Source organism: Prunus persica, chromosome G1 (assembly GCF_000346465.2).
Source record: "Prunus persica cultivar Lovell chromosome G1, Prunus_persica_NCBIv2, whole genome shotgun sequence".
NCBI lineage: Eukaryota > Viridiplantae > Streptophyta > Magnoliopsida > Rosales > Rosaceae > Prunus > Prunus persica.
This window is the reverse complement of record NC_034009.1, coordinates 5,524,809-5,537,301: the sequence shown is the minus strand read 5'-3', so window position 1 is coordinate 5,537,301 and position 12,493 is coordinate 5,524,809. Positions and strand designations below refer to the sequence as shown.

General features: G+C 36.6%; 1 protein-coding gene across 3 annotated transcripts; it reads right to left on the bottom strand.

The window, feature by feature from the left end:
* On the bottom strand, window positions 4,211-12,222 carry LOC18778278 (subtilisin-like protease SBT2.5). Of its 3 annotated transcripts, none has more exons than XM_020555683.1 (11): window positions 11,901-12,222; window positions 10,881-11,096; window positions 9,125-9,269; window positions 8,623-9,017; window positions 7,919-8,014; window positions 7,754-7,826; window positions 6,968-7,253; window positions 6,492-6,817; window positions 5,775-6,042; window positions 5,165-5,446; window positions 4,211-4,865 (listed from the first exon to the last, which is right to left on the bottom strand). In XM_020555683.1, exons 2-11 carry the CDS (start codon window positions 11,063-11,065, stop codon window positions 4,459-4,461), a joined length of 2,463 nt encoding a protein of 820 aa, XP_020411272.1. In that variant the 5' UTR covers window positions 11,066-11,096; window positions 11,901-12,222; the 3' UTR covers window positions 4,211-4,458. The 3 variants fall into 3 exon arrangements, with proteins under 3 accessions (XP_020411272.1, XP_007213647.1, XP_020411271.1); XM_007213585.2 differs by having other exon boundaries at window positions 11,897-12,220; XM_020555682.1 differs by lacking the exon at window positions 11,901-12,222 and adding an exon at window positions 11,503-11,855.

Genomic DNA, 12,493 nt, shown 5'->3' with positions numbered 1-12,493 from the left:
AATGAAAATTTTATTATTTTTCTTTTCTTTTCTTTTTAATTAAAAATAAATCAACTCTAAAATGTAATAAAATAATAATTTAATTTGACATATCAGGTGGAGTGTAAAGCTGTGTAAGATGTCAAATTGCCACATCAACCATCAAATTTAAATTTGATGTTTGGTATTTAACATATCTCTTGGAGATGCTCTTATATTCTCCCACGTCACACTTCCTCGCTAAACCTTACAAGAAGGATTAGAACACTTCCACCATTTGTCATGGCAAAGGGCAAGGCAATGGTTGTTATTATTCATATGAATAGTGATAGCCCTTGCAAAAGGCTTGTGGTGTTTCCACTCATGTCACTATTCACATGAGATATGAGAAGAGGAATTTGTGTAGAGTTTTGGTGTGAGAAGTAAAGAATATGACTAAGTATTTATTTTTTTAAAATTTTGAATTTTTTAAGTATTTTTTAAGATTTTGTTTTCTATTTTTTAAAAATTTTGTTGTTGTTGACATCAGCAAACCCAAACAACAGCTCAAGCTATTCTTGCATTTGGGCTAGCCCAGGCTTGTGGTGCCCACCAATAGCCCTGGCAGCATTTGTCCGCTGGAAACCCTTTTTGGGCCTAGACCCCCCTTGTCCGAGCAAAGGATAGGTCACTAGAATCGCTCTTAGGGGTGGGCATGGGTTGAGTTGTGTCAGTTTTAATTTCAACCCATAACCCAACTTGATATATAACAGTTTATGATTTCTTGGATCCAAGACTTGCTTATTATTAGGCCAACCCAAACCTTTCGTGATCGAGTTAGATAGCTCGGTTGGGTTTACTTAAAATTAGGTCTACTTTTAAGTTTTGATTCCAACTCGTAATAACAGTTTATGATATTTTAAACCCAAGACCCATTCATTTTTTAGACCAACCCAACTCACTATGATCAGGTTGACCCGAAATTGTGCTCACCCTTAATAGAGATGAGATGAGATCTATGTAAGACGATTTATTGTCTCAGCCCATAAAAGATGATCTTCTAATCCCAAGAGGATTCGAGTTTTGGTTTGATCAGGAAATAGAACTCAATCCTTATGAGATAATACTTGTACAAAGCTTATTAAAGTTAAACACAAGTATTATCAGGATTCCTAATATAACATGGATTGAAACAAACCTATTCTAATGCAAAAAGGACACTCAAACGCTTCTTGATAGGCAAAGCTTTATGAGTGATGCACATATAAATAGAGGTCCCTCCCCTTGCAGCAAACACCCTCTCTCAAATCAGATCTCACCCTATCTAAGAGAAAGAGAAACTAAAGTGCTGCATAGGGTAGAAGACTCTCTAGACGAAATCAAGATACTCTACTGCTACAATGGCTGAACAAGGTTAGTATTATTGTATAAAAGTTTAGTAAAGACTTACAATCTATTGTCCCTTTCTTAACATTTTGACACACATCCCTTAATATAAGAGTCTGCTAACAACGTTAGTTCCCATTTAAAAAAGAAAAAAGAAACGAAATATCCCTTTATTAGTGGTTCAGTTCATAGTGTCATTTGATACATGATTGATAGTTACATGCAAAGTTCAGTTCATAGAATATATAAAGGGAATGATCAGAATTGCAAAATATACCATCCCAATCCTCATATTCTAGGAGTTGGTAATCCAATTCAAATTTGAGAATATGTAACACAGGTGAACTGAATGATAGCAGAGAGATATAACACCTGCAGCATCAAAACAGCCGAACAAAAAGGAGAGAGAATTTATCTAGTAGAAGCTGCTTTCCTGGTAGCTAACTCCAGGAAACCTCAGTAGCAAATCCCATGGTTTCTTGAGGGATTAAAATTTTTGAAGACCAAGCATAAAGAAGGATTATTGTGTGTGCGAGGATATATGAAACCGAAGAGTCTCTCTCACGTAACCAAAGGTTGTGAATTGTTTAAGACAAAAGATTTTCATCGCCCAATCGAGTGCACATAGTTTTTGGTTTTTACTAAAAAAATTACTTCGTCTCTTTTAATATGTGCATACTTTTAAGGGTTTTATTAAGACACCATAAATAAAAACAAAAACTACTCAGCATATCTAATCATTATTCTTTTTCTTTTTCTTGTTTTTTAAGTGGTGATCAATTAGACAAAAATAGTCTAACTATCACTAGTCCTATGCAGAAGCAGTGAAGCACCAACCAGTTAACACAACTTAGAACTCGTGTGGGTCCACTCCATATTGTGATTCCATGATTCCAACTATTTAATATTTTTGTTCTTATTAAAGGATCATCTCTACAGAAAGAAATCAACAAAAACTTTAGTCGGTTCGAGATTACTGTCATTTTTAAAACAACAGGATCTGATATGCTTTAAAAATAATGAGCAGTAAAGTAAAGTAAATCAGTTCTATGTTTGATAAACAATATTTTTAGGGTGCTGATTTTTCACTTCCATTTTATCCACTTATATTCCTTATTTTTAATCATTTTTACTATAACAATAAAGAGAGTGTAAGTAGACAAAAGAGGAATGGGAATATCAGCTCCTTATTTTTAAAGTGTTGTTAGTATAAAAAGTAGTGTCAAAACCATTTGGTAAATTTTAATATAAAGCTATTCTAACTATGAACAATGACTAAAATAGACATAATCTTGAAAGTGTTATGTGCTAATCATGTGGTGGTCGTGGTGATGAAGGTGGACATGGAGATGAAGGAGGAGGTGGTGAAAGAGGTGGAAGTGGAGGTGGGGGTGTAGGAGGTGAAGGTGGTGGTGGTGATGAAGAAGGTGATAGGGTAGAAGTGGTGATGGTGATGAAGAAGGTGGAGGTGGTGATGGTGGTGGTGGTGGTAGACGATGTCATTTTAAAAAATTAATTATGTTATTATAGGAATTGAAAAAATTCATTGAAGGCTCATCTATGCTTCTTTTGAAAACAGCTTTGAAATGCAACCTAAAATCTGCTTTTAAAATGCCATTACTTTTAAAATAATCAATATTTTATTTTTACCAAGTACCTTGAATTGCTTAACTTTAAAGTGAAACATATTTTTGACGGCCAAAAAAAACAAAAACTTTCGTGTGGCCACATCTCCCTTTAGAATTGTGTCATGTGTTAAAAAACTATTGCATTTATTATTCACTATGAGACTCATCACGTAAGTATCGATAAAACCTGCCTTCTACTTGACTCAATATCTCAAGAACAATAGAGTGCTATTATTTCTTTTACAAGAACAGAATACAATATTTCTCAACTAAACTCCTCAACGCAGACTCTCTCAGTTAATATAGAGTTAACCTAACCAACTCTTGACTAACCATAGCCTAACTGATAGTTAACAACTAACCATATTGCCAACTCAGATAGAGATTCCTATATATCCTTCCAAGAGTTACCTTTTTTTCTTTTATGTCCACTGATTATACTGACTGATTCTAGCAAGAAAAATAAGACTCCTTCCAACCAAAACAACAGAAAAATAAGACTCCTGCAACATAGAAAGTTCGTTGACTACATGAACAATTCCATTTGGGCTTTAGGATGAAGTGTAGCTGTAAATATTGGGGTGCATGGCACGACTTTAGTACATTTAATTTCATTGTAATCTTCTTCTTCTTCTTCTTCTTTTTTTTAATTTTTATACAAGCGATATTCTACTTTAATTTAATATGAACTATAGGGAGAAGAGAGACTCCAATCCAACTCGAGTAAAGAGTGGGGAGCATATCCATTGTAACTAACCTAACTAAGCCCATATCAGGATTGCGTTGTAATTTTTTTTGTTTTTGTAACAATGCTAAGATGACCTTTCCGTTGGGTTGTTGGGTTGCCAAAGCCCTCTTCTCAATCAATATTTACCATAGGCCCTCTACTATAGAATGACTATATTTCATCCCATATCCTTCATGCATTCAACTAGAGTTTTCAAGATCATGGGAATAACATTTGCATTTATTCAGTTCTTGCAAGGATAAATGTCATAACCATTTCCCTTTTTTTTTTAAATGACTGAACTGACCAAATATGTTTTCTCTTCGAATTTAAAACATGACAGTGGAATATAGCTCAATGGTTTAGCTCTTCCACCTCCATCTATGTGGACAGAGATTCGAAACTCCGAACACCTAATGAATATTTGTGTCATCCCCCTTCCCAATCACTTGTACTAAAAAAAAAAAATGGTTGCAAGGCTCAATTATATTGGAGCAGAGATGCAGAGTAGTTGGCCAATTGAGATGATGCATTAAAGTGATGTTCAAAAATTCAAGGAACAAAACTTGTACCAAATCAAATTAGCAAAACTTATAAGTGGAAGAAACTAAGAGTCTCCCCTCATACCAGTTCTCTTTACAGCTATTCCACATACATATATATTTCAGACACATACATCTAGCCTCACACCTTATTCCCACAGATTACAAAGAATATTACAGCCACGACGGTTAAAATTTTTAATTTAACCAACCCAAACTACCGTTGGTAACCCATGGCAACCACTGGGATCCTCACCTTGTGGCCCCGGTTTCCTTTCATTAGCACCTCTCCAAAACTGTAGGTTCCGGTCACAGACCGAACTGTGAGAGTCACTGAGAACTTTCGTGATGCACCGGGTTTCAGAGTCATTGCCGGAGGGTTGGCTTCAATGGCAATGGCTGGAGCCATTCTTGTTGTGATCACATAAGTTTCTTGTTCAGCAACATTTGTGACTGTGCGTGTAACCGTTTGACTTCTCACTAGATGAGATACTGTGATTGAAGGAGAGTTGAAATTTGATGGGTGGCCGATGGTGTAATTGCAGGCGCAGTTTGTGTAGTTCCTTATTTCGCGAGCATCAATACCAGGTGTTGTACACAAGAAACCCAAGTAATCCTGATAACCTAAAATCCAATAAAAATTGGATTGAGATTTCATCAGATAACAGGCCAAATATAATTCAACAGAATAATCTGTTTCATCCCAGGAGGTGCAGTGCTCTGGAAGGCAACCTACAAACTTTTCTTTAACATTTATGGGAAATGTATGTTATAATATTGATTTCCTCATGCTTCCTAATCCCCCGTCCCCACCCCCTATTTTCTTCCCTGGTTTGGACAATCCATATTTCCAAAGTTACATGGGGATTTACTTCAAGTCCAGTAGCGTAAAATCATTTATAAAGAGGTAGAAGAATACATACCCACGTCAAAGATTAGTCCAGGATCCAGGGCAGCTCTTGGATCAACATGGCCACTCCCATAATCAAAAGGGGTGGCACTGACCAGCTTCATGGCTTGTGTTTCGGAATATTGTTGTGCTTGAAGAGGTCTTCCAGCCCTGTCCAGAGTTGTTGATGTAGTCATCAAGGCCGATTTGATGGCAGCAGGGCTCCAATGAGGGTGCTTTTGCTTTATAAGAGCAGCTATTCCTGCTATATGTGGTGCAGCCATACTTGTTCCAGAAATCATAGCAAATCCCTCCCCTGTCATAGCAAATAATCCGTTAATATGCCAAATTGAATCTCTAGAGGTACAATTGTTATTGCCTTAGGTTTAATTTGACAGCTGAGAAAGACAAGGAAAAGCAATTACTGACAAAAAATTCTGAATACTTCACCTCATTTTCTTAGCAAAACGAGGGTTACCTTACCAAAATTTTGAAACCTCAAAAACCTATTTTTAACATTTATGTCCAAACCACATAATAACTGCACTACGGCACTAAAGTTTGATAGACTCTGTTGTATGGGGAAAGCTTGAAACATCAAAATGTGGGGAGAGAACATTTTAACGCTTTGATTCAATTCTTACCAACGTAATCAGGCTCGTCGGTTCCATTTGGAGACCAAGCAGCCCAAATCAGAGAACCAGGAGCTAGAATATCTGGTTTGAGAAGATCTGCATCTTGGAAGCTGAAATCTTTGATGTTGGGTCCTCGAGCAGAGAATAGTGCCACCTGTGGTGCTGATTTGTGGAGTATAGGCATCAAACCGTCCCCAATGCTACCTATACCTTTGAAGCTCTTCACACGACCAGTCCAATCCCTTGATGTAGAAATGTTGTAATAATCTATAAGATCCTGAATAATGGCAAAGCCAGAGCACCAAGCACCAATGACGCACATCATTGCATGAAAGGGGAAAAGTTAGAAACATACATAAGACGAGAAATGAGCCAAGAGTTAAACAGTAGTTCACATGAACTGTAACAGGTAATAAGTACCGCAACAGTTATTAGGATCAAGCTCATATGCTACTAAGACATGACAAAAATAAATTTGCCAGACTATATTATATATTTTCCTTTCTCCCTGTATAAATTTGTTCCTGGTCCTGTCCACTTTTCAAATATGACAAGCGTATGACAGAATTTGGCTATAGCTACTGTAGTCCTCTAATCAAATTTCGCGAAACACTTGGAGTCCAGACTCATGACTTGATTATGAGACAACTCAAATCTTTAGAATTCTGCTTGAAAAAGAGGAAAAAAGGGAAACATGTCAGTAAGGATAAAAGTTGAAATAATTACCAATGACTTGCTAACGTCAGTGATTAGAATCCCAGGAACGCCAACAGGAACAGGATCAAATTTTGTTCCTGGGGAAACATTTTCCACAGCAAGAACAAAGCCGATTGCACCAAGACTTTTGGCTGTTTCTGACACTTTCTTGATTGATGCAGTACCAACAACAAAATTGAATGAATAGCCACAAAGAAGAATATTCCCCTGAATCAAGTTCTTGTTTAAAACTTCTGGTTTCTGGCAATCTGAAGGACTATACTTCACTACTGAAGAATCAAGAAGAGCATCATTTGCAGCAACCAATGTGTACGTTCGATTTGGATGTGTTGATGCTGCAAAAGGGGGAACACAGGAGGAAGTACGTCAGCTTGCGAAATGCAGAAATGTAGAGAAGGGGCAACTAACGAAAATGCTATTGAACAAAAGGTAACCCAACAAAACGTTACTGAATACAAACGCTTGCTCTCAAAATAGATACTTACGTGACAACCCAATTCCAGCTAATATTTTTCCATTTCCAAGCATCAGATGGTTTTTGTATCTGCGATCATCGATGGCAGCAGCAACAGATGCTATCCAAGGGCTATAGGAAACCAAAGTTTTTGGAAAAGGTCCCCCATTTCCAGCTGCCTGTGCAACAAATACACCTGCTTTCACAGCTGAGAGAAGTGTGGCATCAAAAGGATTCAAATAAGTGGTCTTGGTGGTAGCTGGAGGACTGTTTGGTCCCACTGAAAGGCTCAGTATATCCACTCCATCATATACAGCCTGTTCAAAAATTATTTTCAATTAAGAATCACCATTCCAGGACATAGCAACCAAAGGTAGTATCCCAAAAGAATGTAAAACTAGTTGGGGTAAGACAATATCTATTCATTTTATCTTCGAACTATGCAGAAGTTCATACGCAACCAACTTAAATGTTTACCCTCTTTTTAGTGTAAGATCATGGAGACAGATGTGCTAAAGTGGAGAATCAAAAATACTTTCTTTTCTCTCTTATTGCTAAAGAGTCAAATACAAAATAAAAGAAAAGATGGTAAATCAGATCACATGCTAAACAGATTGCTAGAGTTTTGCAAAGTAAGCAAGAATATAATCTCAGGGAACATGGATGAACAAAACTCAAATAAGACAACAGGTTATATCTACATGTGCACATACCCCACACACAACAAAAGACACCCCGACACACTCAGACATACACAAAAAACAGCACTACTAGCATCACCCAACTTTATTTGTTCTTTCATGGAATTATTGCGCACCTGATCAATTGCGGCTACTACATCTGCAACAAACCCTCCAAAAAGCCTGTAGAGGGCTTTATATACAGCAATTCTGGACACAGCAATTTATGTGTATCGATTAAAAGAAAGAATGATATTTATTCCTTGGATTCAAGACATGACGAGGAAGTTATGATCCCTTACCTGGCACGTGGAGCCATCCCACTTGCTTTCCCAAATTCATGACCATGCATTCTCACAGGAATTCCATTATTTCCGGCTGCAATTGCTGCAGTGTGACTGGCAGACAAAGAAACAAAAGACAGGAGGAAAAAAGCTTCAGACAGAAAAACAAAACAAAACAAAAATCTCCAGCAGAAAGCGGGAAAGGAAAAGATCAACAGATTTTGTGTTACAAATAAATGTTGCTATAAACAAGAGCAAAACAGTTCCTATCAACTCCGAGTAGGAATGAAGAACTTTTGTGGTTGTCATGGTTTTACTCACTTGAACAGTGAAACCCAAAAGTTCAATCTTCTGAAATCTATCAATTATAAATGTATGTTACTTTTGTCAGCACATTGTTATCCGTATGCTCATCCATCGATTTTGAATACATATAGATGTACGTGTTTTAAGAAATGTCCTTATCTGTTTGTTCACGCAATAACATAATGAAATATTTTTATTATATGGAAGTGTTTCTAAGCTTAATAATTGGACTCTCCAATTGCTGCCAGTCATGGTATTTATCTATGCTTAACAGAGTGTAAAAGTTACTCTTTACTTCTTTGAAACTAACATGTTTCTGTATATGCATGAAAGACTGATATAAACTAAATATCCAGTCAGAATGAAATATAGCAAGGTTCCCATGAAGAACGTGTAACAGAAGTACGGGACCTAACCTTCCATGTCCATCACCATCCATAGGAGAGGCAAAATCAATAGAAGGATTAAATACCCCAGCTGCTATTGCAGCTTTGGCGAAATGGTGGGCTCCAATAATCTTCCCATTACAGAAGCTCCTCTTGGTGTCTGGATCGACTTCACATTTACCTCTGTACTTTGGAACAGGTCCATAAGGATCAGAGTTGTGGGACGCAAAGCTTGGATGCTGTGGGTAAATCCCTGAGTCCACAAATCCTATAACAATATCTTCTCCGGCCCTATCAAAGCCACCTCCTGTCGGCCATACTCCAGTTGGAAGCCCTAAAAACTGTGGGGTGTGGGTTGTGAGTCTCCTAACCTTCCAATCTCTCTCCACTGATTTCACACCAGGAGCACGCATCAATTTTTCTGCCTACTAATATAAGGAACAGCGTAAGAAAACGGCAATGCAAGAGTAGACATCAATATCGGTGACTCAAACAAGTGTTACAAAGAGGAAGTGTCTGTCCAAGGTTTCACCTGTTCATGAGAAATGTGGACTGCAAAGCCATTTATAAGATGTTGATAGCTGTAGAGTTTCTGGTAAGTCCCTTGCTCAAACAACATCCCAAGAAGCATATCATGTTTACTCTCAAGGTGTCGGGCATAGGACGTGACTGATTCACTGAAAGAAGACCACAAGAATGGGCAAAATTGAGAAAACAAAATGTTAATTAACACGGTTCATTTTCAGGTTCAAAAACAGAGAGATAACAACCCCTCCGGTAAAGGGGAATATCTCCCCAAATATATGATATAATTTAGGATGAGGGAAGTGCACTATATAGATCATGAGATGATAATGAAATGCAATCTTTTCTGGACAAAGTAACTAGTTGCATATAAGATGTCGCATAACAGTACTGTAAGAATTAATATGTACATGATGGTTATATCTGAATATATTAGGAAAGATATGGATAAAACTAATTAGTATATATATGCCAGCAACTATTTAGCGTGGGAAACATTTTGTAAGATTTCTTAAGAATCTTTAACAAATTCGGTTTACAAAAACCTAATGATGGTAATAAGCAATAACAAAGGAATGATTACCATAATAAACACAAACATATTGGATAGAACTGTATTTTAACTTGTTTGACCATTTCATAAAATAAAAGAAAAAACAAAATTGCTAGTTTGATTCGTTGGATGAATTTTACAATATATTTATCATCTTGAGGAAAACCATCAATCAAATGCCGAATATTAGCAGAATATATAGAGGATTCGTTGCACTTCATATGGTTTCATAAATGGTCCAACAAAAGTAGTTCTACAGATGGTAATAGTTCTTTTCAATGACTCTCCGTCCAAGTCATTAGATTCGTATATTTAAAACCCGCACGAATTTGGACAGATTCTTGATTTTCATGCAACAACCATCTGGCCCTAAGTAAATGCTCTCATACAAGTAACAATTAAGAACAACATAACTTTGTTCGTGCTGAGTGGTTATCATTTTAGAATAATTATGGCAAGCAATTAGTAAAACGAGTGAGCTAGACAATGTCAGTTCCTGAGTGCAAGCGAAACCATTTAACCCAAGCTTTCTTGGATGGAATAAGAACAGTGTATCTCTGTTTGTGCTGAAGTTAGCATTTCTAATATAATTAGGGCAAGCAAATAGATAAAAGAAGTGAGCTAGACAGCAACAGGTCCTGAGTGCAAGCAAAACCAATACCCCGTGTTGCTTGGATGGATTGATGTTGAAGTCATTCCCCACCATCTCTACAATGCCATATCCACCTTGAAACTAGTTTAGATTTTACACACCTAAGCATATTCGTAAACTTTCTTATACACGGTTTATTTCTGTTTTTTGTAAGAAACAAAACTTGCTTATACATGATTAGACATTAAAATGCAAAGTCAACCATAGAATTAGAATTCATATGACCCAACAACATACAAGTTATTCGGGAAAGTCTTTGGTCCAACAAAGAACCTCAGAATTCTAGAACCCCAATAGGACTATGTGCAACACTAATGACATAGAAATTAAATTTCAATGCTTTTTGGAATAGTAAAAGCACCTCAGGCTGTCTATGAGTGGTTGGAAATAGGATCAGATTCTAATCTATATGAAACTTTTCAGTCTACATAATATATCTAAACATATATACACAAATTAATATACATGCTACATGGATTTTATGTATATATATATTTGCATATATAGAAAATATAAAAATATATGAAGAAAAATTCAAGGGAAATTTTTTGCATATACCTAGTTGTGTCAATCTTCTCATCAGATTCCACAGCAGTGGCTTCAAAACCATCAACATCACCCTTATAACTTATAATAGGCTCTCCTTCGATCGTCACAATGTAAACATCAGCTTTGCCAACAATTAAAAGGGCAAATAATACTGCAACCGCACACCCAAACTCCACAACCCTCATTTTTACCATTCAAGTATCCAACCTCAGTACTCCACAGGATCTGAATCATCAGAATCACCAAGAGTCAATAATATGAAGTTGATCCCTAAGTATACTAAATTAAAAAACACAATACTTATGAGGACAATGACCACAAATAACGACGACTGGAGGCTTTCACCATTACAAGCTTAAAGAAATCAAAGTAAGGATTTTTTTTTTATTTTTTATTTTTTTTGGTTCCTGGGATATGGAAGGATTATAAATTCATTGGAAACAAAAAAAATTAGCTTAATCTCCCTTTCATTTAAGTATTTTGTATGACTGTGAAGTTGAAACAAGAACGAATTAATAGAAACTCAAAATCTGAATAGGAAACAAAATACCCAGAGAAAGAATTAGAATGCTAATATTACTAAAAGTCCGAAACTGCAGACCCAAACTATATACAGAAATTAAATATGTACCAACTTGTGGTAGGATCAGATTGCTGAAGTAGTTAAACAAGCACAAAGGGTCTATGAGTCTAAGAAATCAAAGTTCGATGAGTGAATAAGTGAGTGACTGACTGAGTGGAAGAGATAATGCAGAGTAGCTTCAAGATCACAAAGAAGCACTCAAAAAAAAAGTAGCTTCCATTACTAAGCATCTTAAAAAAAGTAAAAATGAATCTCATGAATTTTAGAAATATACTAAAATAAAAAATATATGACAAAACAAAAGCAACCACTTTGTTAGCGATCCAAGCAAAGAATAATCAGCTAGAACAAAAGAAGATCGCATTCATATTTAAAGAAAAAGAGAGAGAGAGAGAGATTCAGATATTATATAAAAATTCAAAAGCCAGCAGTGGTTGGTTACTTGCAGAGATCCAAGAGACGAATCGAAGAGGAGGACAAGAGCTTAGATTCACATGTAGGCTTGAATGGGGAACGGAGGACTGAGATTTGATCAGAATGCGGATCGCATTGCGCTTGGTTGTTGCAGAGCAGAGTGAAGCTCTGAGTCTGAGAAAGAGCTCAAAGCTGTGAAGTTGATGGAATTTTCAGTGAGCAGTGAAGTGTGATAGTGACTGAATGAGAGCGAGAGAGAGAGAGAGAGAGAGAGAGAGAGAGAGTCTGGTAGTTAGGGTTTTTATTTATTTTTAAAAAAAAAATTCGCTGATTTAATTTGTAGAAGCTGAGGATCAGACAGCGAGCCGAAGATGATGGAGGATTATATATAAATTTAAGAATTTAATTGATTTAATTATTTAGTAATTTTTGGTGGTTTTAGTTTAATTTTCGTACGAATTTTTCCTTTAGTGAGAGAAGGGTCAAAGTTTTCTGTTTTCGTGGTGGAGCGAGCGAACATTCGCGCGCAAGCTGTCGGGGCGGTTTATTCGAAATGACGAAAATGCCCTCGTGGTTTTTGTCGCGAGGGCAGATGGCGGAGGGAGCACCTGAGAGAGGGGGATGG

What these genes read in the sequence shown, in the direction of transcription:
- LOC18778278 (XM_020555683.1), bottom strand. Translation starts at nt 11,065, where the DNA reads ATGGTAAAAATGAGGGTTGTGGAGTTTGGGTGTGCGGTTGCAGTATTA. An exon ending in GGGATGGCTCCACGTGCCAG is followed by an intron (nt 7,827 to 7,918) that starts GTAAGGGATCAT and finishes TGCTGTGTCCAG; the next exon opens with AATTGCTGTATATAAAGCCC. An exon ending in TGGACTAATCTTTGACGTGG is followed by an intron (nt 4,866 to 5,164) that starts GTATGTATTCTT and finishes ATTGGATTTTAG; the next exon opens with GTTATCAGGATTACTTGGGT.